Here is a 27,894-nt window from a genome sequence, read left to right as displayed (position 1 = left end):
CTCATGAGGTTTCCCCTCTTTGTTCGCTTTGTGGGAGATTACATTTTATTATGTACATGGGTACCTAAGATGCCTAGTAGCCAGGACCCATCATGCATTTTCATCCTAGTTTTTGTAAGCTTAACGACATTCCCTTAAGTTGCACTTAAGGGGGGTGTTGGTGTAAATACGTATTTACTATTTACACTTTACTTAAGTTTATTTAAGTTCATGCATTATTTTATTATATTGTTTACACTTTACTTAAGTTTATTTAAGTTAATGCATTATTTTATTATATTGCATTATTTTATTTATTATTTGGTGAGACACTTAGGAGTTTGTGTACTTTTATGAGTTGTCATGTTGACAACATAGAAACAAGCAACTTTAATTCAGCACATGGTGTCTATAACACTGGAGTTTGCACCAATTTAGTTGTCATGTAGACAATACAATTATTCGCATTCCTAATTTAGCACATGGTGTCTACAACATAAATTTGCATGCTACACCTTTGTAGGCTTATCCTTTCATCATCGCACTTACTCTTGTGCTTAATGGAGGATAACCCATATCTGGTAGACATGCGGCTGGTTGTATGATTTATTATGTTGTTGATTCCTATGCATTCTAGAAGCATTCCACAGACCTTTATATACAGACACTCCTAGTGTACTTTCACATTGAATCGAATACATATCGATATTCTGATCATACTCTTTTTGGTCTACTATTGTGTTTGTGTTTGAGTTCTTTGATTTTGGGTGAATTTTGCCCTAAGGCAAATTCTTACACTTAGTCTTGCTAGTGTTCATGTGCATCACAACTTCTTGGAAAAAGCTCTCCAAAGTTTCCAAGTGTTCTCCTAGATCCTTGGTTGTTTGTGCAATTAGAATAAAATCGTTCGCATAGAGAAGCAACTTCACCACATATTTGGCAAGTTGGACTCCTACCCCGAAATTTTTATTTAACCATTCCTCCAACTTATCAATATATAAGCCAAATAGGGTAGGTGAGAGAGGGCAGCCCTACTATACCCAATATCACTACCAAAACATTCTGACATGCCATCTTTCATTCCGATTCTAGCTCTAACATTCTCATAAAGTCTATGAATGGCCATTCTAGGCTCATTTGGAATTTTAAATTTCTCCATTCATTTCCAAAGTTTGTCTCTAGGGACAATGTCAATAGCTTTTTTGAAATCCACAAAACAACAAAAAGCCTCTTTGCCTTGGATATCCCAAACCTTCTCAATAAGGTGTCTAAGAGTGATGCAATGGTCAATCGTAGAATATTTATTTCTAAACCCAACTTGCCCTTTTGCTCTCTTTTCTTCTTTCTCATCCTAGCAACCGATTCTGCGCTCTATCATGGCCCCAAATAATTTGCCAAGGAGGGGATTAACCTTAATCGTATGGTAGATAGACGGATTGTTGATATCTCCACTCGTGTAGAGGTATGATCACGCTGGTGGTCCAACTTGTCGGAAAGCTGTTTTGATTAACTTTGTTGAAAATATCTAGAATGTGCGGAGCGAGAAGTTCCATGCCCCACTTTAAAATTTCAGCTTGCAGCCCATCAATATCCTTTGCTTTATTACTTGCTAGGTTCTTTATTCCTTGTTTAATATCTTCTACGAAGAAAGGTTCAATAGAGGTGCTAATTTTGGGAGGTGTATTTCTATCTTGGATTCTCTCATAAAAGAGTTTTACATACTCAAACCACTGGCTGTCCGTAATATTATTTCTAATTTGCTGTTTCTTTTGTTGTAGTTCTTTCCAAAACCTTTTAGGGTTGTGCTTCCCCAAAGAGATTAGCTCGACTCTTCTTGATGTGACATATCTTTCCTTTTTAACTCTTATCAGCTTCTCATATGATATTTTCGTTTGCTTGTTCGACTCATCCTTTTTGAGTGCTTTTTTTGTTGCCTTGCACTCTTCGTCATACCAAGGGTTGGAAGGGAAAGTGTTGTCCCTCCTTTTAGACCGAGATCTTTAACATGTTTCTAGAGCTTATGGATTATAGGGATGAGCTGGCTGCTGCAAATATGCTCCTTGTTCGCTTGTGAGATTTGAAGATGATGCTTCAATGCAGTGACAAATAGCTCCCAATTTCCTGTTTTCAAGCTGATTTTCCCTTGAGAAGTATTGTTCTTGTGCATGATGCTATCTACTTCCTGCAATCTTTGATTTTGAATATTCAATATCACTAAGATTGGCATGTGATCAGACTTCAGCTCAATAGGACATGCTCCAACATTAAATTCCAGCAGTCTAGAAATAGAAGTTTGAGGACAAAGGATGTAGTCCACCACGCTATGACCATTGTAGGTCTTACATGTGATACCTCCCGAGCTCGGTCACTTTGGCATCCCATTACAAATGATTAACCCATGCAAATTGCGAACTCCTAGCAGTTCAGCCCCAAAGTGTGACACAATACTCTGCCCATCTTCTGAGATCCTTTCCCACATATGACCCCCATTTTCCTCTAACCAAATAGGATTATCCTCTGCTCCCTCCCTATTGTCCCGCTGAATGGCCTGATTGTTTGCTCTCCTTCCATTAAAGTCACTAATTATAACTATCTCTCTTGAAGAGCCGTAATTCAAGATGCCTTTTTTTAAAGTGGCATAAGGGTCTTCATTGTCAAGACCATTCTTCTCGTAGAACTTAGAATTGTTTGGGGCAAAATAACAAGCAACCATCTATATTATAGTACTTTTTTCTACTAGTTTGAGCCATATATATTGGTTGTTTGAGTCTTCTTTTTCTACTTTTATGGTGCTCTCCCAATCTTTCTTGATTAACATTGCAATCCCCCCATCTCCATTCCCCGTTTCCAATCCTTTGTTCCATACCAAGATTTTATTGTAGCCGTCAAAGTCTGATATTTTGCAACCCTCATGTTCATGCGTCTCTGTGAGGATAATGACGTCTTTCCTTTCTACTATGGCCCCCAAACCCATCCCTTTCCTCCATGGGAAACCTCTACAATTCCAGCTCACCATATGTAGAAGATTCTGGGGCTTCCCGTCCCTATTTAATGAAAGTAGATCTGTCGCTAACTTGAGCTTTGCCATTTTTCAGCCCATCCCAAAGTCCCTTTTCTCTTGCAGCCTTTACCTTCTCCCATTCTTTCCTCCATTCTTCTTGTTGTGCAAATGTAAGATCCTCTTCAAAGTAAAATTGTGTGCCTTTCAACATTCCTCTCAGCGTTAAGATTATGTTTTTGTCTTCCACATCTTTTAGTGTAACTCTTATGTACCTAGATCTGTTATTATCCGGTTTCCTCCCTATCCTGGTTGCCTGTTGGATATTACTTGACCACCTTATTTGATCTTTTAGAAAGTCTCACTAAGATGTCTGTTCTTTCTTTTTCCCCAAAATCTTTCAAACTTGATCATGAAATTTATTGCTTTACTTTGTTTGTCTTTTTCTTCTATCAATTGTTTCTTGATTTGTTTTTCTATAGTTTTTGTTTAAGCATTTAATGAGGTCCCATTCACAACTTGAACCCAAGATTTGGTTGCCTCTATTTGCTCCCTGAAACTGTTTTCTCACTCTCAAGTCTTCCAAATTTCTTCCATTTGTTTTGTATCACCCTTATCTAATGACTTTGCAATCTCCTTTGCTATTTTGTTTTTGTGTAACTCTTGTCTGGAAGCAAGTAGCTCTTCTTGCCCTCTCTCCACAGTGTTCTGCAACTTTGCAAGTTCCTCTCTAAGCATCTTGTTTTCCTCTTCTAATCTCCTGTTAGCTTCTGTGATTTCATTCATCCATGAATATCTGATTTGGTCCTTTGTTTCTATATTGTTAACTTGTTATTTCAACAACATCAGTTTATTCACATATAGTTCAGAGGACCAAAGAATTGGGGAAGTTGTAGGGTTGTATGTGCATTGATGGTCACGGTATCCATCCTCCCTTTCCATCTTCTCCTCAGCTATTATGCCAGTTTTGGTTTGTACTATCTTATTCTCTTCCTTAAACAAAAAAGCCTCTTTCTCCCGTTTATCCCTTTCACTTTGTTCATGTTGCCCAATCTTAGCTTGAGTTACTTGTGAGGTCGTATTATAGTTGTTTTTAACTATCTTTGGAAGGATCACGAGTAGTTTCTTTTTTGGTTGCCTCATCTTGTGTACTTGTCTACACCTAAGGATCCCCTTGTATTGCTTTGCATTGACAAAAATAAACCTTTTTTTAATCACCACTCCATTGCCATTATTGAAGTCTGCCCACTCCAAGCTCGGGTTCCACGATATGATTATGCTCTCTGTTTGTGTGCTAGGTCCACTGTCTGGTAGTATGTTTGTGAATTGTATCATATGACTTCCAAACATCATTTGCCCTTCTTGACTTGACCACCTGGGCCTAGCCTCTAGATCGTGCATGTCAACACCACTTATAACTGGTCATAGGTTTTCCGAAATTGGGCAAGTTAGAGAGTAGTTAGAAATGCAACAATTAAGTTTTGAAAGTTTTCCACTGTTGTCCAAACAATATTTGTGTGCTCAAAGTATTGGATATATAAAGTTTTCTGAACTTGCCACTAGGTTGGTGCTTTGTGGCTGCTATCAGTTTTCAAGATGCCATCTTTTGAACCATGGGAAACTAATTCTCTCTTAAAATTGTTGAAGCATTTTGTAATGTTTCTATCTTGAAATCCCTCTTCTCCCAATTGGTTGTGGCCATCCAGCAACTATTTGGCTTTGGCAAGATATTCTCTATTAAGTCGCAGTAATAGCCTTGTTTTGGTATAGTGTATAAAGGAACAACATTTGGCCCATACCAGCTTCTAGGGATGTACATGCCACTACATTCTTGTTTCCATTGAGTTGATGCAGAACTACTTGTGCTATGTAGAGTTGAAGCAAAGTCCTTCGGATTGCAAATGTACCACTTTACATTTATGCCATAATTCCTTGGAGAGGCGTTCGACCTTGACAATCATTCTTAATTCATCATAGGCCAAAGAAAGAACAATATACTCGATATACTCCATGATTTTTCATTTAGATTTGTATGTGAAGGAGAAACTGATTTTTTAACTTTCAACTCCAAGTTAATTTTTCAGTTTTATATTAATCTTGCACATGCTCTATGTCTTGTTCTAAATGTTGTTTAAGACATTATAATACTTTCTTTACTTTCCATTGTGCTTTATTGCAACAGATAGAACCTTTCTTAAGTAGGTTTTGATTTACATTTTTTCAGTGCACCTTTAATGTTATATTTTATTAGAGTAAAGTCTCTAATTTTGTTTCTGTCTCTTTCATAGATTTACTTCTATTTCTAATGGTCACTTTTCTTCTATGTTTCCATATTCTCTCTGTTCAATATGGAAACTTCTTCTTTCTCTTTTTAGAATGCTTCTATTTGTCTCTTTGTTTGTTATAGAAACATTCTTGTGTATACTTGTATATATAGATCATTTATGATCTCTATTTAATAACATATTCATTATTGTACCATAATATGGCATCAAAGCTATTTTTTATGAAAAATAATAATTTCACTATTGAAATTCTCTAAATTGTTTTTTGAAATAGGTTTTGAAAATCTTTAATTTCTTCATGAAATTTTTAGACTCCTAAGATTTTCAACATTCTTTGCCTGGTTGTGTTTAAAATTTTGCTTTCCAGATGTGTCAGATCCCGTTTTGACTACTTGCACCAACTTCACTCCTCTTTGAGAGGCTAGAGACAGGGCAATGCCTCTATACATCGGCATTTGTATCATTCAGTGAAAGATTTCTTCTCGCCCACGAAAGACTCCTGGCGCTTTCCCTGTCTTTGTTCTTTATTGCTATTACTTTGACCGTATTCATTTTTTTTCAGACACCTTTGTGTGCTCCTGCTGGTGTTTGCTTCACTGTTGTAATCCTTTTAGTCCCATAGACCTCTTTTTGGTCTTTTGTTGGACATTAATATCATTATCTTATCTTTGTAGGGATATTTTCTAAAATTGGTCTAGGGTTTTTGCATTTTTTTTCTCTAGGCTGCTTTTTTTCTACAGCTCGTGCATCATCTACCTTTCTTGTTCCTGCGCGACCAACTTCCTCTAAAAAACGACTGGCTTTTGGGCATTTTTGGCCTGCATTTGACGTTTTTTTTGTGAGGCTATTTTTTCTGCAAATATCTGAGCTTTCATGATTGCCTCTAGTTCCTGCACTTTTGGCTAGGGTTTCTACCCTTCAGATCAAGCTGAAATTTTATTTTAATTGCAGATTCGAATGGGTTTTTCCAAATCTCAACTATGCCGGTCTCCGTTTTTTTTGGGTGCATCATTTCTGTGCCTCAATTTTTCACCCAACGGATTCAAAATCTAATTTCAGATTTTTTCTGGGTTTTTCATGCTCTCTCCTAGATGTCCTTTCATTTTTTTGGGGTCTTCTATCAATCTGCCTTGAAGTTCATTTCTTTTAAGATATGTACATTTTTTGCATCGAAAACGTGTCATGATATCTCTTAGCAATCTTCACTTGGAAGATAGTCAACTGTTCAACGGAAATAACTATGACACTTGGGAGTAGAGAATGATGAGTATTGTTGCCTTGAGGCGCTTGTTCTGGGTACCGAGACTTGTCCTACCACAATTAATTCTATAACAAACCAGTATTGAAAAACATGCAGAGTTCACTAATCAACCCGAGTCTGCCTTTTACGCCTTTTGAAGATTCTCCTGCAATTTTTTTGTTTTGAAGCTAGATTGACCATAAAGGGAGGATATTAGATTAAAATGTCTCCAAATTTGTTTCTCTCTTCTGTAGATTTATTTCTATTTCTAATGGTCACTCTTCTTCTATGTTTCCATATTCTTCCTCTATTCAATATGGAAACTTTATCTTTCTCTCTTCAGAATGTTTCTGTTTCTCTCTCTTTGTTCGTTATAGAAACATTCTTGTGTATACTTGTATCTATAAATCATGTATGATCTTTGTTTAATAACACACTCATTATTTTACCATAATATATTTAATCTTAGATTTTGAATTTCAAGTGCTTGGTAATGTGGAGGATGAATTATTTCCATGTTTTGTCCCCTTCTCATGAAATCTTACTGATGCATTGAGTCTTGTGTTGCAGAAAAACATTTGTTGATTGAATTTTTCATTGAACTTATCTCTTTGGGTTAATTATATAGAAAACAACAATCAAAAAGGTTGATTTGAGATATCTTCCATGCCTTTGTTGTATTTGTACGTAGTTTAATGCTTTTTATTAGCAGCTTTCTAGTTTGTTTTTAGTCAATGGCTAGTGTCAATGGCGCTTGCATTGATTTTTTTCTTAAATGGTAAGATGACAATTCTAGCATCGACTTAATTTGTCTATAAATTAGAATTGTAAATTATGGGACATGTTAGCTTTCTTTTCGTTGTCTAATACTACATATTTTGAATACAAAAAGGTCACATGTTTTTGTATTTATGCAACAGACATGGAAATTCCTACTCCAACTCTTATATTAGTTGTGGGTTATTAGATTCTAACCACTTTTATATAGGAATTAATCATTTTGGAGAGTGATTAATCTTATATGTTATGTCGCTTTTCTTTCTTTCTCTTTCAATACTGACTTGTAAGGTTGCCGGGTCAAAAAAGTAATGGGTTTTTTATTTTATCTAGTAAAGAGTGACATATTCCTAGGATTCAATAGATTGCTTTTAAATTTTTTTGTTTATTGATAAATCTCAATGGCAGGCCTACATCGGAGAACTTGCTTCCTATTCGCCTTGATATTGAAATCGATGGACAACGTTTAAAGGATGCATTTACATGGAACGTAAATGGTATGCCTTTGTTTGAGAGTCCTACTTTATCATTTAAAGGGAATGTTTATTCCCTTTGTATTTAATCAATTTTTTATTTTTATGATCATGTAATTTTTACTTTTATGTGGCAGCATTCCAAGCATCTTGATGTTATTTTCCTTTCTTATTTTTGAATTTTAATGGTTTATTGAGAAACATAAAGAGATTTCAAACGATTTTCTGCCAGAGGTAAAATTAACAAATACGAACCTTCCATTGTCAAATCTTGTGCTATATTAATGGCTAATCTGAATAGGTTGTTTACTTAGTTGTGGGCTTTGCAATTTGTAAACTTAGTATCCATAAATAAGTAGATACATATTATTTTTGAAACATAGAAGCAAATAAGGAATGCTACAATACAAGATTACCAAACTCATTCCCAACATAAAGATGCATTTGGAAAGATTGGAGATGGACCGGTTATAAGTCTATGAAAGGATTAGACTAGCCTAATTGTAAAATAAGAGGTATGGAGTTTAGAGTACTAAAGCTAGATACAATGCTTCCAAGCTATATAGAAAGAAAAATCCTTTTTGAAGTATAGAGTCTTGGTTTGTGTTGTTTAGTCATGCCATAGCTCTGGTAGCAGGTGTACATATTTTTGCCTTGTCAATGTTGTATTGGAATGTAAGGATGGTGCATAACAATCTGCTCGATCCAATAAAGAGAATTGATTGACAAATCGGATATGAGCAGTACACTTGTACCAAGATATATTGAACATATTGGAGGTTCTAGTTGGGATGAAGTATGGAAAACATTAGGACAACCTAAGTTGTGGCCACTTCTCTATGCATCCACCAAGACAACTTCACGTCCAACACCGACTCCAAGTGCCTCAAAGCGTATCACCCCTCTTGAAAGGCTTGCTCGGTTGATCTTTCCACCTTTGGGATGCAGACACTCTATGCCTGTAGCAGCTCTAGGTCTCATCAATTGGTCACACTTCCCACGACTGATAACTGCACCAATTGGGGGTCTAGGGGGCATCGCCCCCAGCAAGGTCGAGGGGCAGTGCCCCCGCGGGGTCCCGGGGTAGAGCCCCAGGTGCGCTCCCTGTCGCGATATAGGGCAGGGTCGAGGGACAGCGCCCTTGCCGCCAAGACCAAATTAGCACTCTCAAAGCCACACAAAACTCCATGGAACACACCATTTTTGTGATTTTCTTCCGATTCCACTCTTTCTGGCATCTGCTTACGTTTTACTACCTGTTTATGTCTTTCCCTTCCCTTTGTCATCATGCATTATTCATTTTGAACATTTTTGATTTGTTGTCATTTTTTTTTTAAAGTTGTAGATTCTTCGTTTTTCTTCCACTTCCTCTTTCCTACAGACTCCATTTGTTCTTCTGCTTACTTAGATCAGTTATCCCTAGGCAAATTTTTCTCCTTCCTAGCGTCCGTATAGTCCTAATTGCTCCTCTGGACTAGCCAATTGTTCGTATGCAACTTCCTACTCTCTCCCTTGACCAAGCCATATGGTGATGGCATATTCTTCTGGTGACTTGCTATTTGTTGTGGCCGTACAGTCTCTGGTCAAAGTCGTACAGTGATAATTCTAGCCTGCTCTTGTACGGTGGTGTATCCAAAACCCTAGCCTTGTATTATTCCAGTGTGACAGGTCGTACGACTTTCATTTCCATTTTGCATGGCTTTTGTTTCTCTTTTGCATTCCCTTCTGTCTGTATGCTACATCCCAATGGCCGTATGCTAGTTAGAATCAAATATTACTTTCTTCCGCTGGCCATACGGTAGTTTGTATTCTTTCCTCATGGGTCATACGGTGTACGGTGAGATGGTCCCTTCAGGTCTTTCAATACGGTGATCAACTAGTTCTCACTATGCCTAGTATCGTACTGTGTTTTTTACTATGCCTAGTATCGTACTGTGTTTTTTACTATGCCATAGTACCGTATGGTGTCGACTCCTTGCCGTATAGTGGTCAACATATACAATGCAATTGTTGTATGGCTATCTTTGCAATCCTGAACAATCAAACTCCTCCCATATGGTGCTTGCATGAAACAAAGGGACTGTACGATGCTTTCTAGCCTTACTCGAGTATCCGTACAATGTTTTTTTTTTTAATCTTTTTTTTTTCTTCCAGAATTTTATTGTTCCTCAATATTTATCGACAACGGAACAATTCGCGCATGATATATTTTCAACTTGGAACCGTTCACCATTTCCAGAATTTCTTGCCCGTCCAATGTCCATAATTTTATTGCTCCGTTATCACCTACTTCCCAGATTTGGTATGGCTCGACCCATTTGACTTTAAACTTCTCCTGTTTGATTTCGTCCCGTCCGCTATACTTAAACACCAACTCTCCTGGTTGAAACTTATTCAATTTCAAATACTTCTCCTGCCATATCTTCTACCTATTTTGTGTAACTTCTGTGGCCCATTGTGCCTACAGTCGTCGTTCATCTAGTTTATTTCTTTGCTGTCGGCACCTTTCTACTAATTTCATGGTGCAGTGTAACCTTTTTTTTTGCGCGATTTGTTCACCATGTACCGGATGGTGGAATTTTTCCTTTTGCTGCCTTTAGCTTCAACCGTAATTGCCTTTGTTTCTTCCACTTCTCTGTATTCCTTTGGACATTCATTATCCTCTCCCTTTTCGTCGACCCTTAACATATTACAGCTCGGAAAGAGTTCATAATCCTTTATTTGCTAGTGGAAAAGGCCGTTCACTAAGTCTAGGTTGTCCTCATTCGATCCTCCTAACCTCAATACTCCTTTGTCCAGTTCCATTCTCTTCTTTCCATCATCATCACTCTCGCGTTTACCTTCTGAGTCTGACGATGCTGCCTCCTCACCTACCATTTGTGTGTGCAGGTCAATTATGAATCTTCTGCCTCTGCACTCCATTGATAGGGTATTTCTTTTCCAATCATGTTTTACTTTTGCTTGAACTAACCAATTCCATCCCAGAATAGCGTCATATCTTTTCTTTTCAATGGGATGACCACGAAGTCCAATAAAAATGACTGCTTTCCAATAGTTACCAGTTGCGCCATCAAAGTTCCCAACGGTTTGATCCTGTGCTGGTTTGCCTTGAGCAACTGGAATGTTGGTGACCACAACTTAGGTTGTCCTAACTTTTTTCATACATCTTCTGGTAACACATTCATGCCTGACCAAACGTAGGTTGTCCTAACTTTTTCCTAACTTTTTCGATACATCTTCTGGTAACAAATTGCATGTTCGACATTGAACCATCGGGCGGCCGTTCGCATCGTATTGAATTCGGCTGCGGCCCCCATTATTATTGTTGGTATTGTTGTTTTGCTCTTTGCTATTATTTTTGTACCCACCGGAAGTGGCACCATCATTGTTTGTGTTTCCGTTCCCTCCTGACGTGGAAGCTGTGTGTGTCAGGAGCACTTGTTGATGTCCTCTTGTTTTCATATTGAAGGGGTGTTCTTTTGTGGAATGTCCCATAATTTGACATATTTCACAGAACTGGTTCTTCGGACAAGATCCCTTCGTGTGACCTTCTGTCTTGCATTCTGTGCACCATAGCTCGTTTCCCTTCGTCTTTTTCTGTATATTCTTAAATTCCTTCATCATTCTGATCATATCCTTCTGGAGAGCTCAAACCTTCTTGCTGCCCTTTTCATCATCACTGCTATCTTCTTCTAAAGACATGTCATCTGAGTCGGATGAGCTACTTTTCTTTTTCTTTTTCGTTTTCTATTCACTCTCTAAGTCCATCGCTCGATTATATGCTTTAGTGTATGATGATGGCGGCACAATCTTTTTTTTCTCCCTTAACTCCGGGGATAGTCCTTCAATGAACCATCTCTTTTTTAGTTCATCTGCCTGCTTACTTTCCATTTTATTTATTAATTCTTTTATTTTCCTGGCACATAGACGGATTGTTTCATTTTTCCCTTGCTTTGTGATGTAGATTTCTGCTACTATCTCATTGTCGTTTTGCAACAATTGAAACTCGGTGGCCCATGTAGTTAATTTCTAGGGATCCACGTCGGAAAACCAATCAATTGCTACACCACTTAGGGTTGCTGGAAATTGTCGGATCCATTAATCTTTGTCGGTTATGCCATTTGCCATCCAAATCGTTTTGCATGTCTTACAGTGGCTGATTGGATTGGCCGTTCCATCACCATCAAACTTTGGCAACTTCTCCTTTGGTCCTGCTATTATTACTTGATTTTGTGTACGGGCACTGTTCAGTATTGGGACATCGACATTGTTCAGCACTGCAACACCGGCACTGTTCTACACTTCGACACCAGCGCTTTGCACTCCAACACCGACACTCTGCACTCCAACACTGACGTTGTTTTGGGCAGTTGTCTTATTTCCAACGGCTGCGTTTTTTGGTGAAGAAGGGTCTTCGTTAAGCAAAGTTGTCCATTTTGGAAGTGTATTGCGGACGAAGAGTTCACTCCAAGCTCTTGCTCCCTCGGCACTCCGAGTCGTGCGAGTTAATTCCCTTCCGTCTGGATTCTCTTCCCTCGGTCTATAGAGGTTCAAAGATTCCTCCCTTGCTTCTTCCACCAAATCCAACCGCTGTCGAGTCTTTTCCAACAATTCCTCGGTGCTTGGGTGTCTGTCGGCAATCTGTTGAAACCTCCGTCTGCGCTTGACCTGTTGTGCCAAAATTAAAATTTCTTGTGCGGTGTGTATTCCATCTTTTCCCTTTATCTTATTTCTATCCTTGTTAAGTTGATTCGGCATTAGTCTTCATTCCTCTGCCTTCGTTCCAGGTCCATTGGGCAACAATGCCAAATGTTTACCATATGGGGTAAATAGTTTAATGCATACAGACAATAGACAAGAACATGTACACGGCATTACTTCTTTTATTATTCGCATATATGCCGAAGAGATTACATAGTGCTTCCAATGATGATTACAACCATGATCCAAAGCTGTACATATACCATCCCGGAGAACCTTCCCAAAGGGGCCCGTCAGCTACATAACAAGAACCTTCCTGGAGGGTCCCGTCGGCTACATAATAATTACCGACGACATCAACCCGTCGCTACTCAATATTTACCAACGACATAAAGGCGTACAGTGTCATAGAGAAAGTACACAAAGAAGATACAAAAGATGACTTACCAGAGAAAGACAAATAATACCAATATCCAAGAGTAAGACGTACATAATTTAAAAAAAAATAAAAAAAAATTTGATGACAAAAATTTAGTTTGTATCATGCAATTTATTTTAATGTGGAGGTAATGCAAACTGGGTACATAGTGTACTGAATGGGATTATAAATAATTTGACAAACATTGTTTGGAACTAATACAGAGTCAGACTCAATGTATAATAAAGTACCCTTATTATTGGACAAAGTGGATTGTGTTGGTTTCATTTTTCACAATAAATAATTTATTTTGTTGATGCCCACTATTTGTTGGTATGCCTGCAAAACTTTTCCTTCAGTCATTGTTGTAGTCGCCAATTAGGTTATTCTTGTACTATCTAGTTTTCCCTTCTATAAAATATTAAGGTTACCTGGTCATGGTTTAATTTTTCAATTAACGATGCTTGCAGATTGCTTGGGCCTGAACTAGGCTAGTGGAAGAAAAAGCTAGTTCCTAATTGATGGTATTGACAACTCTTCCATTGAAATAACAGTTGCAAATTGCAGAAGAATTGAATCTAAATTGAAAAATTGGCAAAAGTCTATTTAAATTCCTTGAACATTCCACTTGATGGCAATGTAGGCATAGATCTCGGCCAAGGCAAAATCTGAAGTCAAGTTCAAAAGAGAAGCGGATGTCAAAGACACATTGTAGTTTTGTCTAAGCAAGAAGACATGTGGCAAAGTGGTGAAGAAAATTTCCTGAGGTTTAAGGTGTCTTGAATTATGAAAGGTTGGTGCCATTCCAAGGTGGCTGAGCCAACATAAAACCATGTTTTATTGTTTCAAATCCATGATAATATTGCACTTGGTCAGAGAAACAAACAAATCAGCTTATTCTGGCAGTATATCTATGTGGCAAATCCAAGTTCAATCTTTACCATTTTTGTGAAATGCTTAAGAAGTCTGCCTCAGGTGCCCAAGTGACTAGAAAGCTCTGCAATGAAGTGGCAAAGGATGGAGGGATACGTGTCATTGTTGAAAATATGGCAAAGACAAGTGAAAACTCCACCTAGCTAAGGGGGGTGAAATAACAGTTGGCACAGCATTTTATTATCCAAGCCGGTGTTAAATCATGACCTAAAAATGGAAGTTACTTTACTGATCTGTGCCCAACTGGAAAACATCAAAGACTAGTCAAGCTAGGTACTAAAACGGGGTGACATCACCAACAAAGAGTTTTGTCAATCATGGGTTGGGGCTTTGGTAGAGGCCCCTTGAAATATCCCAAAACCGGATATTTGCTCGATCTTTCCTCAGAGTAACATTTAGATCATAAACATATGAAACCATATCATAAATAAATCAGCAATGTAAACCATAAGAAATAACCTAACTGATATTAATATGGTTGTTTTCTTAAACTGATATTCAGCACTTGAATATAGGTAGATCTATTACGAAACACAATAGAAAACCAATAGATTTACCATAAGATAATAACCCGTTCTTTCTCAAAATAAGATTTAGTATTCAAGCATATGGAAATGCGTTACAAACCAATAGAATGAAACCAGTAATCTCTCCTAAAACTTCTTAAAACAACGTTATTGCATTATACAACAGCAATACAATAACCAGCAATCAGAACCCAATCTTAAATACAGTTTTATAGTCAGATTGGAGCATTAAAAGAAGAACCTCTAAGCGCCTACGAGACACTTGAAGTGATGCCTCCAAGGACAATGGGTTTGCATCCACTGTTTGCCGGCACGAGGGGCTACGTCCTCATACTAGCTGAAAGTTGTAGCTTTCCAAATATTCTCACAAGAGAGAAACTGAAATTTGAAATAATAAATCAAGCATGCCCAAATGAAATAGTCTCTTCTCCTTTTATCCTCATAGCTGTGAATCTTCGACTTCCCTCCTAGCTTTTCGTCTTATCTCTCCTTGTCCTTTTTGCCCATTTTATAATATTAAATTGACCTTTTATATTTCGAGTCAACACTCTCCAGGTCAATTTTAATATTATACATAATATGCCTTTAATATTTCCAATGTCCCAAAAAGGGGACATTACACCCCTTCTAGGATCTAGGTGTTTTGGATTTTTGTTTTTATTTCTATTTTTTATTGCAGTGTTATTGAGGAAAACATTAGGGATGCCTTTACATCCTTGGAATGGTTAAGAGACATCATGACAACCCTTGGTTGTCTTTAGGATTTCAAAGCATGCCCATCTGTTGCTAAAAACAAGGGACAGGTGGCAGGAGGTGGTAGTAGGGGATGACCCATGTCTGTCTTGACAATGTTACAATATCTAATTTGTTGTTTAAGGGAGTGGATGGAGCTGAATAAGGGGAGATGTCCTGTCCCCTCCTTGTCCTCAAAATCTTATAAGACATATAGGATGTGTGTCTAGAGCTTGTGGAACATGGCTACATAAATAATGCTTTCCCTTGGCCATCTTGGATATGTGTTGGTAAAATGAGCAGTGGCGGAATCTTACCTTGGTTCTCTCTTGATTTTCCAGATTGTTACAAGAGGAGATGGGGATGAAAAAGAGGGGAGCAGCAGGATGTCTCGTCCCCCTCTTGTTCTTGAAATATACTAGACATCTGGTATAGGTGCCTAGACCTTAGGGAATACTGGTACTTAAGTGTTTCCACTTTCAAATAAGTTTCGACCTTCTGAAATACAATGGATTTTATCCAAGTATAAAAGCTTTAAATCAAACTCTGCTTGAGGAAATGCTCTGAGAATGCATACTTAAAACTAAAACAGATTCCTAACCTATCCGTAGTGTTTTCTGCAATCCTAAAGGTCGTCTATCCTAGCTACACGCATTAGTCTTTGACAACAACACAAGACATAATTACTTATAAGTTGGTGCAAGTGGGATAAGTTCTATCTCACAATATAACTTAGCTCATGCTATGTGTTGTTATTGATATGATTAAATATCCTAATAAACTTTTGTATTATTTGATCAAGCCAAGACTTTGTCTGAATTCAAACAAGTCTCTGTATGTATTGTCTTGTTCAGACAAGAGGATACATCTTTTTCCAGATTCCGTGGATGGTTTACAATGCTATTGTTAAGTGACAAGAAGGACAAGGATCTTATCACATAATTTATTTTAATGTTCTATACATGTTTTTTTGAGATGTGGTGCATCCTTCATATGTGATAGAGTGAAATCATATCAGAATGCTTTAACAATTATATAATCTGGCTTCAACAGGGAATTTCAATTTGAATCTTACTCTTGCAGTGGATTTACCCATCATTCTCCTAGTTTTTTGATGTTTAATATTTCTTTGTAGCTTTATTTCTTGTACTTTGTTGTGCTTTAAATTGTATGTCTGAAATTATTTGTTTTAACAGAATTTAGACAAAGTTTAATGCACGTTGCTTTGGGTTCCCAATATTTCACAGATCCAGATTCCGAGATTACAGTTTTTGCGAGGAGGACAGTTAAAGATATGAAATATCCTGGAAGCTTTGTAACACCTATCATTCAATCAATTCAAGTAAGCTATAGATGTTATGATTAAGTTTGAACTGTGCTTGTTATATGCTGTAGGTGCTTTTCTCATTTCAACTTATTGGGAAAATTACTGCTGTTTTTTTGTTCTATCAAGGCTCTTTATAAACTTTAGCAGCGGATCATCTGGTTTTTTAATTTGTGAATTCATGTAATGCCAATAGTACAATGAGTTGGGCCACGGGATAAGAGAAATATAATTATTTTACTCAGCAACCAAGTTATTTTTGAAGTGTCTAATATAAGATAGATGGACGATAAACAAATCTGTAAACTGCAGGAAATTCTAGAAGAGTTTTGTAATATCCCCATTAGAGATCTGGAGAATATTTATTAATAAATGACTCCATAAGTTTAATTTAAAGATTTAAATTTATTATCATTTTAATAAGCATAAGTGTTGATAGAATTGGGAGAAGACCAATGATAAGTAAACAGGTACCAACGACTATATGAAAATTCATCCGGGCAGAAACATTGTGTCTGTCTTGGGTAATGTTGTCTTGTGTATCAACTAATATACATAATATCTTTGACATGATTAACAAGATGACAAAAACATGTGATCATTTGGTCTTTAAAAACCTGCAAGTTGACAATAATTGCTAGCACACCAAATTAAATTTGAAACACACGATAGTCTCCACATGGGTCTAGTAATCTATCAACTAAAGAGGAGGCATAGTTGATAAACACATCAACTAAGGATATCGATTAATATAGGCATGAGCGTCACTGGCGTATCAGTGAATATACTAATACAAATGCTCTATTTACGTTGATGAGACCATCCATGCTGTAATGATCTGCAGATTCTTATAACAAGATCTGAGAATAAGATCAAAGTTAGGTGAGACTCAAAGTTAACCCTGATTCAAACTTATATTCAGGTCTGGATATGGTGAATATTGATCTGACTGTAATTCTGAATTAGTTGCAAACTGGAGTGTTGAAATTATTGTAAGGAACCCGAGTAGTAAAGTATGCTTGTAGACCAGACTGTAGATTGCTGTGTGTTCTGCAAACGGCATACAATAACCATCTTTATATCCTCATTAGAGGTTATGTCCCTTAAGGGACATAACCCTTGACATACACCTATTAGTTTAATATCTCTAAGTCGGCGACTAGGAATTAGTAACAATTCTTAACTAAAGTTTAGTTAACTGTCAAACTAACCAATCTCATCCTGATCGCCGGCACCTATAGAGAGATTATAAATAATACAAATGTCATTCATTAGAGGATATAAGACAAGAAGAATAAGGCACGATCTGTACCTATCGACCTGTAGGTTATTCGGGCTATTTTCTTAACACTCCCTCTTAACCTGATAATCCTACAAAGAGATATTATATTGAGCAACATCAATATAAATGTTAGGCAAGAATTAATACTCTATATCTGTCTATCTCTTCTTAATACATAGTATCATAAAACACATGATACAAAGTCATATTACTAAACCCGTAATATGACAAATCACTGCCTTTAGTGATAAGACACACGTTGTGACTCATAGAAACTGATATTTCTAAATCACAACTAGATCCCGAATTTAAGATCTACCAAAATACAGGATAAAACTGAAGAATTTTTAGAATTCTTTCTTTATCCAATTTGTGACCCATGAACATGTCAATGCCACAAAATGATCTAAAATTCACCTGGATCTTATAGTAAAATCTATTGTTAGGACATTATCTAAGAGGTCGTCACCTCTCATAATGCCTATTGCACAAATATTCATTATTTCAGAGATCGTCACCTCTAAAATAATGATTACATATGGTGGAGCCCATAACAGTCAATAGATTGACAAAATAAAACTTATCATTTTATTAATAATCAAATAGTACAAAAATGAATTACAACTCAACCATACCAAGTCTCTTTCTGAAATGTTCTATCTTTACTCTAGATAGAGGTTTGGTGAGTATATCTGCTGTCTGATATGCAGTACAAATGTATTCCAATTTCACAAAATTCCTGTCTCTTACCATATCTCTTACATAATGGTAAGGAATTTCAATATGCTTTGATCTATCATGGAAAACTGGATTCACTGAGAGCTTGATGGAACTTTGATTATCACAATGAATAATCGTAGGATTCATGGCTTGCCCAAATAATCCCACAAGCAACTTCCTCAACCATACTGCTTCTCGAGAGGCCATTGCTGCAGTAATGTATTAAGCTTTTGTGGAGCTCTGAGCTACTGAAGATTGTTTTCTGCATATCCATGAAATCATAGTTGATCCTAAACTGAAATAGAATCTGGAAGTACTTTTCCTATCTTTAACACTTCCACCCCAATCTGAATCGGTGAATCCATGCAAATCTAGAGCAACTCTCTCATACTTGAGTCCATAATTAAGAGTACCTTGTAGGTATCTCATAATTTGTTTAACAACAACTAGGTGAATCTCCTTAGGTTCACACATAAACTGACTTAAAGCATGAACCGCATAGCAAATATCAGGTCTTGTATTTACTAGGTACATCAGAGACCCAATTATCTGCCTGTAGAGAGTAGAATCTATTGGAGATGATTTTGCAACTGCTTCTTTAAGTTTATGCAAATTGCTCTTCATGGGAGAGGACATGGACTTGCAATTCCACATTCTGAATTTCTTCAAGATATCTGAAGTGTACTTCCTTTTATTCAGTATGATACTATAAGCATTCTGTTGCACTTCCAATCCTAGGAAGTAATGGAGAAGACCCAAGTCTTTCATCTTGAATTCTCTGATAAGATCTTTCTTGCACTGATCTATAAGATGATCATCACCTGTGATTAATAAATCATCGACATACAATATCAATATTACTATACCATCTTTATCTTTTTATAATACAAGTTTGGATTGGCTTCATTCTTAGAGAATCTTAAGCCAGTGAGATATTTATCAATCCTTTCATACCAAGCCCTGGGAGCCTGTTTAAGCCCATAAAGAGCTTTCTTGAGTCGACAAACAAAGGCATTAGGATCATGGGTGTCAAATCTTTCTGGTTGCTCTATATAGACTTCTTCTGAAATCTTTCCATTGAGAAATGTTGTCTTTACATCCATCTGATGTACCTTCCATCCCTTAGATGCGGCAATTGCTAAGACAACTCTAACGGTAGTATATCTGGCAATAGGAGCAAAAGTTTCTTCATAATCAATTCCTTCTTTCTGAGAAAAACCTCTGGCTACAAATCTAGCTTTATATTTCTCAATACTTCCATCAGCAACATGCTTTATTTTGATTATCCATTTTGAAGAAACAATGGATTTTCTTTTTGGCCTTGGAAGTATTTCCCATACATCATTTTTCATAATTGATTGATATTCTTCTGTCATAACTTCTTTCTAGGCGAGATGTTTAATAGCATCAGAAGGATTGGTTGGCTCTGTTTTGGATAAATCAATCATATTTGCTGTATAACGAGAGAATCTATTAGGTCTTTTACTTTCTCTGACTGATCCTGAAGGTGCAGCAAAATCTTGAGCTGCTTCAACTGTTTTTATGGCCCAAAGTGGCCTTTTCTTTGAACTTTCTTCAAGGTTTACTTCATCTTCAACCTCTTCTAAGTTCTCCCTCTGAGATTCAGACTCACTTATGCTTTCAGAATTAGATAAAGGAGAGGGTTCATGAGAATTTATTTCCTTTTTAAATGCAAGATCTTCCTAAAAGACTACATCCCTGCCAAGTTCAATAGTTTTTTGTCCAGGTGTGAAAATTCTATATACTTTAGAAGTTTCACTATACCCTACAAAGATACCCTCCCTTCCACATGGTTCCAATTTGGTTCTATTTTCTTCTGGCACATGAATGTATACAGGACATTCAAAGATTCTAAGATGACTTATATTAAGTTTTATTTTAGTAAATACTTCTTCAGGATTCTTATCTTTAAGATAGGAGTGAGGGCTTCTGTTCTGGATGTATACAATAGTACAAGAGGCTTCTGCCCAAGGATAGTATTCTAGATTTTGGTCAAAAATCATAGTCCTAGCAGCTTCTATAATTGTCCTGTTTTTCCTTTCAGCTACCCCATTTTGTTCAGGGTTATAAGGAATAGTATACTCCCTCTTGATCCCTGATTCTTTACAAAATTTTTTAAACAAATCTGAGGTATATTCTCCTCCATTATCTGTTCTAAGGGTTTTAGTTTTATGACCTGAAAAATTTTCAGTTAATGCTTTGAATTCCTTAAATCTTTGTAAGATTTCTTCTGATTCTTTGCATTTTAAAAAATAAATCCATGTTTTCCTAGAGAAATCATCTATGAACAAAACATAATACCAAAATCCTCCAAGGGATGGAACGGACATGGGTCCACATAAATCTGAATGAATTAATTCTAGTACATTACTTGTTTTTCTAGTACTATCATGAAAAAGTCTTCTAGTACTTTTACCTAGGGCACACCCTTTGCAAATACTAGGGTGATCTTGTTTTAATTTTGGTAATCCAGTAACCATCTTTTCCATAGTAGATAGGGTTTTAAAGTTTAGGTGCCCTAATCTTCTGTGCCATATTTCATTTGAATCTTCTGCTTTGTGAACAAGGGCTTGAATGGGTTCTATATTTAGTTCATACAAATATCCTTTTTTTTGACCAATTACTTTAGCTTTCTTGATGGAATAATTCTTAGCCCAAGTTAGTACTTTGCCATCCATGAATGCAACATTGTGACCATCATCTTCTAACGCTGTAATTGATACTAGGTTCCTTTTTATCCTTGGTACATATAGTACATCTTTCAGAAAGAGAGTATTTTCTGTTTTTAGCTTCAAGGTGCAGCTACCAATCCCTTTAACTGAATGTGCGGAGTTATCACCAATAGTAACTTCACCGTTGACTTTCTCGGACAAGAAATCTAGAGTTTCTTTGTATCCCGTTATATGCCTGGAGGATCCAGTATTTATTACCCATGCCTTATTTGAGATTTCATTTGATAAGGAGGAATACAAAACACGATTCTCCGAATCATAAGTTTCTTCTTCTCTAACAATATTTGTGCAATTCGCTGCTTGTTTGGAGTTTTTTGGACAATTCGATTTGAAGTGTCCAAATTCTTCACATTTTTCACATTTTATTTTTGATAGGTTTTTCTAGAACTTTCCATTCTTCTGATTTCCTTTATTTTTCTTGAAATGCTTTTTCTTGCCTTTATACGAGCTAGCATTAAGAACATGAAGTTCTTCATCTTCCACTTTAGGTTTTCCTCCTTTTTTTAATTTTCTTGATTCTTCCTGAAGACAGTCATTCTTAAGTCTGTTAAAATCCAAAAGCTGATCTCTAGCACTTATTCCCTGTGCAAATGTTTCCCATGATTCTAGCAGTCCATCTAAGGCCATGAGCTTTAGTTCAGTGTCATTTATGATGGTTCCTATGCTTGCCAATTCATCTCTAATACCAGCAACTCTTAGAAAATAGGAGTTGATTGATTCTCCTTTCTTTATTTGGATGTGATTTAGTTGTCTTTTTAGTGCAAGGACCCTCGTTGTATTATTTACTTCAAATGCATTTCGTAATGCATTCATCATATCGTAGGCAGTTAGGTGTTTTGTAAGCATAGGTACGATGTCATTCTTAATTCCATCCAAGATAATTTGAATGGCTTTCCTGTTTCCATTGGACCATATGGATTTGTGAGGTTCAACAAGTGGCTGTTTGGATGCTCCATCAACAAATTGTCTAACAGTATTTTCTTCGAAAATCATCAAGATTCTGAATTTCCATGCTTCAAAATGTTCCTTTCCATCGAATCTGTCCTCAGGCCTGATTGTATATGCCATTGAAAATGAAGAATTACTACAGGATATAAACAGGTCTGATAATTAAAAAATCTGCAGAGTCCTAGATCTGATAACAGGGCTCTGATACCATGTAATGATCTGCAGATTCTTATAACAAGATCTGAGAATAAGATCACAGTTAGGTGAGACTCAAAGTTAACCCTGATTCAAACTTATATTCAGGTCTGGATATGCTGAATATTCATCTGACTGTAATTCTGAATTAGTTGCAAACTGGAGTGTTGAAATTATTGTAAGGAACCCGAGTAGTAAAGTATGCTTGTAGACCAGACTGTAGATTGCTGTGTGTTCTACAAACGGCATACAATATCCGTCTTTATATCCTCATTAGAGGTTATGTCCCTTAAGGGACATAACCCTTGACTTACACCTATTAGTTTAATATCTCTAAGTCGGCGACTAGGAATTAGTAACAATTCTTAACTAAAGTTTAGTCAACTGTCAAACTAACCAATCTCATCCTGATTGCCGGCACCTATAGAGAGATTATAAATAATACAAATGTCATTCATTAGAGGATATAAGACAAGAAGAATAAGGCACGATCTGTACCTATCGACCTGTAGGTTATTCAAGTTATTTTCTTAACACATGCAATAGAATCAGTCTTGGGAAACGTCAGAGGAGGATATCTGTGTTTGACAGCGAGATAAGGATCAGTAGATCATCAAAGAAATCTAAATACCGATTGCATCCAAGTCTAAATGCATATAATAGATTGACAACCAAACTAGCACTGATACAGTCAGTAAATGGACGATAGTGTTGACCATGATGCTGACAGAAAAGGAGTATCTGTACTTAAAGATTATTGATATCCATGGATGAATGACATATGAAGTAATCAACACATGATGACAACCTCAACATTGATCAAGAAAATGTTAATATTCTGCAAACCTAAACTAATAAAGGGACACAATATGACAAGTTGGAAGGATTAATGGGAAGGTGCAATTAGTAACCATTATGGTACAAGGTGACTCTTCATTTATTATTATATTGAGAGGAGACCATTCCATCACGCCTCTTCACTAGGCCGATCACGAGTATATATATGGATATCGTATCATTGCAAGAAGGCAGATAGTATGTTTTGATAAATATATACATTTCCCTTGTCGGACGCTTGATAAGAGCAGAACAGATTGCCATAGCAACCAATGGTGCAAGCAATTCATAGTCCATATTAGAGACGACATCCTTAGTGTTAAAAATAGAACCAGAAATGACAGACAATAAACTCTACACAAGGAATTACCCTAGGGAAAACCCTCTTTACAGAGTGGAACAAACTAGCCCCCCTAAAACTTGTAATTTTATTGATAAATCAAATGTTACAGAGTAACAGGATCAGAGTGATATGGAATCCACAGAAGATATACAAGGAAATAACTTGAGATATTGATTAAATTCACAAATTAATCAATAAAATTACTGTAAGCACAGAATTACAATAACAACACTAACAAATCCGTCAATGACCCTGATCAACTATCTTCAGAAGCAACTCCTTAACCACGATCAGAGAGCCAACTTAAACACCTGTAGCTGAACATCAAGCCTCAAACGCATAGAAAGGAACTTTTATCAACAACTTTTGATAGACAGTGGGCCTGAGAGAAAATGCGCTCCAGATTTCATTCTTGAATGACGTTGACACACTTCGGATTATCCACCGTCAGTGATAAGATAAGTTGTTCATATACTGTCTTTGTGTAAGTTATGCCCGTTCATGCACGAACTTATCAAAACGATAACTTCTGGCTGCTGGAGCTCTAGCGTCTATGCTCAAATTGGTTACTATATTGTTGAAACAAAACCGTTCCTCTACATAATGTCTCCAACTCACAGCAAGTTTGAACTTGGTGGTTACAAGAACATAATAACTCCCCCGTAGTAAATCTCTCCTGGACGAGCCTGTTAGGAAGAAAGACAGATTTGCAGCGACGATGTAAACTTTGTTCTTTGGTGGATCGAGATGACACCTGTTGGTTAGCTATTGTGTTGAAACCATTCATGAACACAAAATTCTTAGCCAATAGAATGATTATTTACTGTATAGGGTAAGAAACTTAACACATGTAGTATAGCACGATTCAAACGCAAAACAGATAATTTATATATATATATGCACTCAATGATTACAATCCGAATACAATGATTACAATGATGATTTCAAAGTCCATCTCGGACGTGTACATATACGTTTCCGAAGGGGTGACTCAAGCATCATGTGTCCGTTTGGATACTATTCTACCCGTCGGCTATACTATACATTTTACCGACAGCATCATCCCCTCAAAAGAAAAGTCGTCTCCAGACGACAATACAATAAAACTCAAGGTAAACAAAATACATCAAAAATACTAAATAGAGGGATGCGTCCCTGGCGTAGTGGCCGTCCATGCCCTCAACTCGTTCAACTCCGCCCGTAGCTTGTAGACTTGCTCTTTCCTAATCTTCAGTTTTGCTTCTGCTTCCATCTGAAGTTCTAGGGCTGACTGCATCATCTCTGTGATTTCTCCCAACTCTTTCTCTTTTCCTGCTGCCACTCGTTTCTTTTTTGCTGCTAATTGTTCCTTTTCTGCTACCCGCCTTTGTAGCTGACTTTGTCTGTCCAATAGGGCTGCCCTCTCGGATTCCCAGGCCGCCCTCTTAGATTCGGAGGCTGCCCGCTCTGAAGCTAACCTGGGAGTTGACTCCTTCCAAGCTTTCTCAGCTGCTACTTGATCCGCCTAACTCCTCTGAAGAGTGTTATATGCCTCCTTGTATATCTTCACTACCTCATGAATCAAAGCCTCTACTCGGCTCTCCATACTGGGATCTCTCGTCGTGGCTCAAAATGTATAGTGTAGCGACAGATAGAATAGTATCCGAACGGGCGCGTGACGCTTGAGTCACCCCTTCGGAAAGGTATATGTACATGTTCGAGATGGACTTTGGAATCATCATTGTAGTCATTGTATTAGGATTGTAATCATTGAGTGAATATATGAATAAAGTATCTGTTCTGCATTGAATCGTGCTATGCTACATGTGTTAAGTTTCTTACTTTGTACGGTAAACATTTGGCACCGTTGCCAGACGTACCTGGAACGAAGGAATGGTATGAAGATTAATGCTGAATTTTCTTAACAAGGATAGGAATTAGGTAAAAGACAAAGATGAAATACGTACAACACAAGAAGTTTTAATTCTAGCACAATAGGTAGAGGCTTCAGCAGATTGTCGAGGGGCACTGAAGGGGTGAAGAGACACAGACGGAGGGAGTGCACTCACCTAGTAGATTGAGTAGTGCCGAGGAATTGCTGTAGGAGACTTGACAGCGATTAAATTTGGTGGAAGAAACAAAGGAAGAGTTCCTTACCCTGTATACGCTAAGGGGAGAGTGTCCGAATGGAAGGGAAGCAACTTGCACGACTTAGAGTCCCGAGGGAGCATGAGTGCGGAGTGAACTCTTCGTTCCTGATACACCGGATGAATGGATACAGGCGGAGAATAGAACAACCTCACTTGAAGAAGACCTTTCCCCAGGCAATGCAGTTGTCAGAAACAAGGCTGTTAGCCAGAGCAGCGCGTGTGTGTAGAACAACATGGGTGCTTTGAACAACGCAGGTGCTCTGAACAACATGGGTACATAAGTACCTCAGCAGCAAAGGAAAGTAGTGATGGCAGGTTCTAAAGAAAAATTACCCAAGTTTAATGGTGATGGTATAGCAGATCCAATTTGACATTGCAAAACGTGTGAAACCATATGGATGGCAAATGGTGTGACAAATGAGGATGATTAGGTCAGACAGTTCCCAACAACTCTGCAGGGTGTGGTAATTGATTGGTTTTCCGACGCTGACCCTCAGAAACTGACTGCATGGGTGAATGTTAAAAAAGAGTTCATAGCAGAATTTAGATTGCTTCGGAATGATAATGAAATAGTAGTGGAGATATATAGCACTAAGCAAGGGAAGAATGAAATAGTACGGGCCTATGCTAGACGACTGAAAGAGCTGGTTAGGAAGATGGAAAGTCAATTGGCAGACGGTTTGAAAAAATGATGGTTTGTGGAAGGGCTACGGCCGGCTTTGAAAAAGAAGATGAAGATTGTACCACCGGTGTCGTACACCGACGCGTATACTTGTGCAATGGATTTAGAAAGTGAGCAAAAGACAAGTAAGAAGAAAAAGCATAAATCCTCGGATTTAGATGATTCATCATCTGAAAGTAGCAGTAGTGATGAGGAATCAAACATGAAGGTGTGAGCATTACAGAAAGATATGCTTCGAATGATGAAAGAATTTAAGAATTTGTAAGAGAATCCGGACACAGTGAAGGGAGAACTATGGTGCACAAATTGTAAAGAGGATGGCCATACAAAGGGCTCATGCTTGAAGAAACATTTTTGTGACATCTGTCAAGTGGTGGGACATTCTCTAAAAGAGTGCTCGTTTAACATGAAATCAAAAGGACATTAGCAGGTGTTACTAATGCAGGAATCGTCCAACAACAATAACACAAGCAATGATGCAACTTCGGGTGGATATTGCAATAATAACAGACGTAGAAGGGGTGGAAACAACAACAATAACAACGGAGGCCAGAGTCAAATACAGTATGATGCGAATGGACGACTGATGATACAGTGCCGGGCATGCAATCTTTGGGGCCACTTCACTAGGGATTGTCCTATGAAGGAGACACCACAACTACTATGTAGATGGTGATCCAGAGGACCACGAAGATGCAAAATGTCTGAAACAAGGGGTAAATATATTAAGCATTGAAACGTGTGATGAGAAAGTATTGACAGTTACACGAGAGCAGGCGAGGAAAGCGAAATATCCGGATGTAGAAGAAGAGAAGGAAAGGTTACAAAAAGCACAAGCAGAGATAGAAAAACAAATGAAAGTAGAGAAATCACAAATCAAAGACACTGTCGAAACTTTGAAAAGGAACTTTGCGGAACAAAACATGATGAGGCAGATAATGCAAATAGAAGTGCCTATTAAACTAAATGACCTTCTCACAATGCCACAGTTGCGTACAACCATTATGAATATGACATCGTCCCCTAGAGTGACGGAGGAAGTAAGGGATAGTAAGGGAACAACGACAACATACCCGATGCTACTGGCACTTACAACAGGAAGACACTTGGCTGTAGTGGAGATGGGCATTTTGCGTACTGTCTGATGGATACAATTGTAGACAGAGGATTGGGGGTGAATGTACTGTTGGAAGATATTTGGGAAAAGCTTGGACAACACACACTATGGCCATCTACTTTCCAATTACTCACAGCAGATTAGTATGGGATAAAGCTGTTGGGAACTTTGATGGCACAGCCGGTAACAATTGGGACACAACCACTTTTACTAGATTTTGTGATCATTCCACTGAAGAGAAGAGGGTATGACGCCATCCTGGGACGAGGGTGGTTGGTGGAAGCAAAGGTAAAGCATGATTGGAACAGAACACCTTGTCCATGGAGAGAGGAGGCAGGAGATTCATAATTGATTTGCATGCACAAATGGTAGGGGAAGAAGCAGCGTCGTCGGACTCAAAAGGAGAAGGCGAGAGTGATGACGAAGGTAAAAAGAGGATGGAACCAGATGAAGAATGAGTGTTGAGATTAGGAGGGTCAATTGATGACGACCTAGATTCGG

At 37.5% G+C, this 27,894-nt stretch overlaps 1 protein-coding gene across 12 annotated transcripts in view; it reads left to right on the top strand.

Moving 5' to 3' along the window:
- The window catches only part of BSH (transcription regulatory protein SNF5, putative (BSH)), a 269,940-nt gene that overhangs the window by 41,132 nt on the left and 200,914 nt on the right, over positions 1–27,894 (top strand). For all 12 annotated transcript variants that reach the window (XM_089788052.1, XM_089788058.1, XM_089788055.1 and 9 more), the window contains exons 2-3: positions 7,688–7,776; positions 16,311–16,405. In XM_089788052.1, the coding sequence (XP_089644178.1) occupies positions 7,688–7,776; positions 16,311–16,405 (184 nt within the window). The remainder of the gene's footprint in view (positions 1–7,687; positions 7,777–16,310; positions 16,406–27,894) is intronic.

Source organism: Cupressus sempervirens, chromosome 6 (assembly GCF_028749045.1).
Source record: "Cupressus sempervirens isolate cs-2001-9-10 chromosome 6, ASM2874904v1, whole genome shotgun sequence".
NCBI classification, from domain to species: domain Eukaryota; kingdom Viridiplantae; phylum Streptophyta; class Pinopsida; order Cupressales; family Cupressaceae; genus Cupressus; species Cupressus sempervirens.
This window is presented reverse-complemented; position numbering and strand designations above follow the sequence as displayed.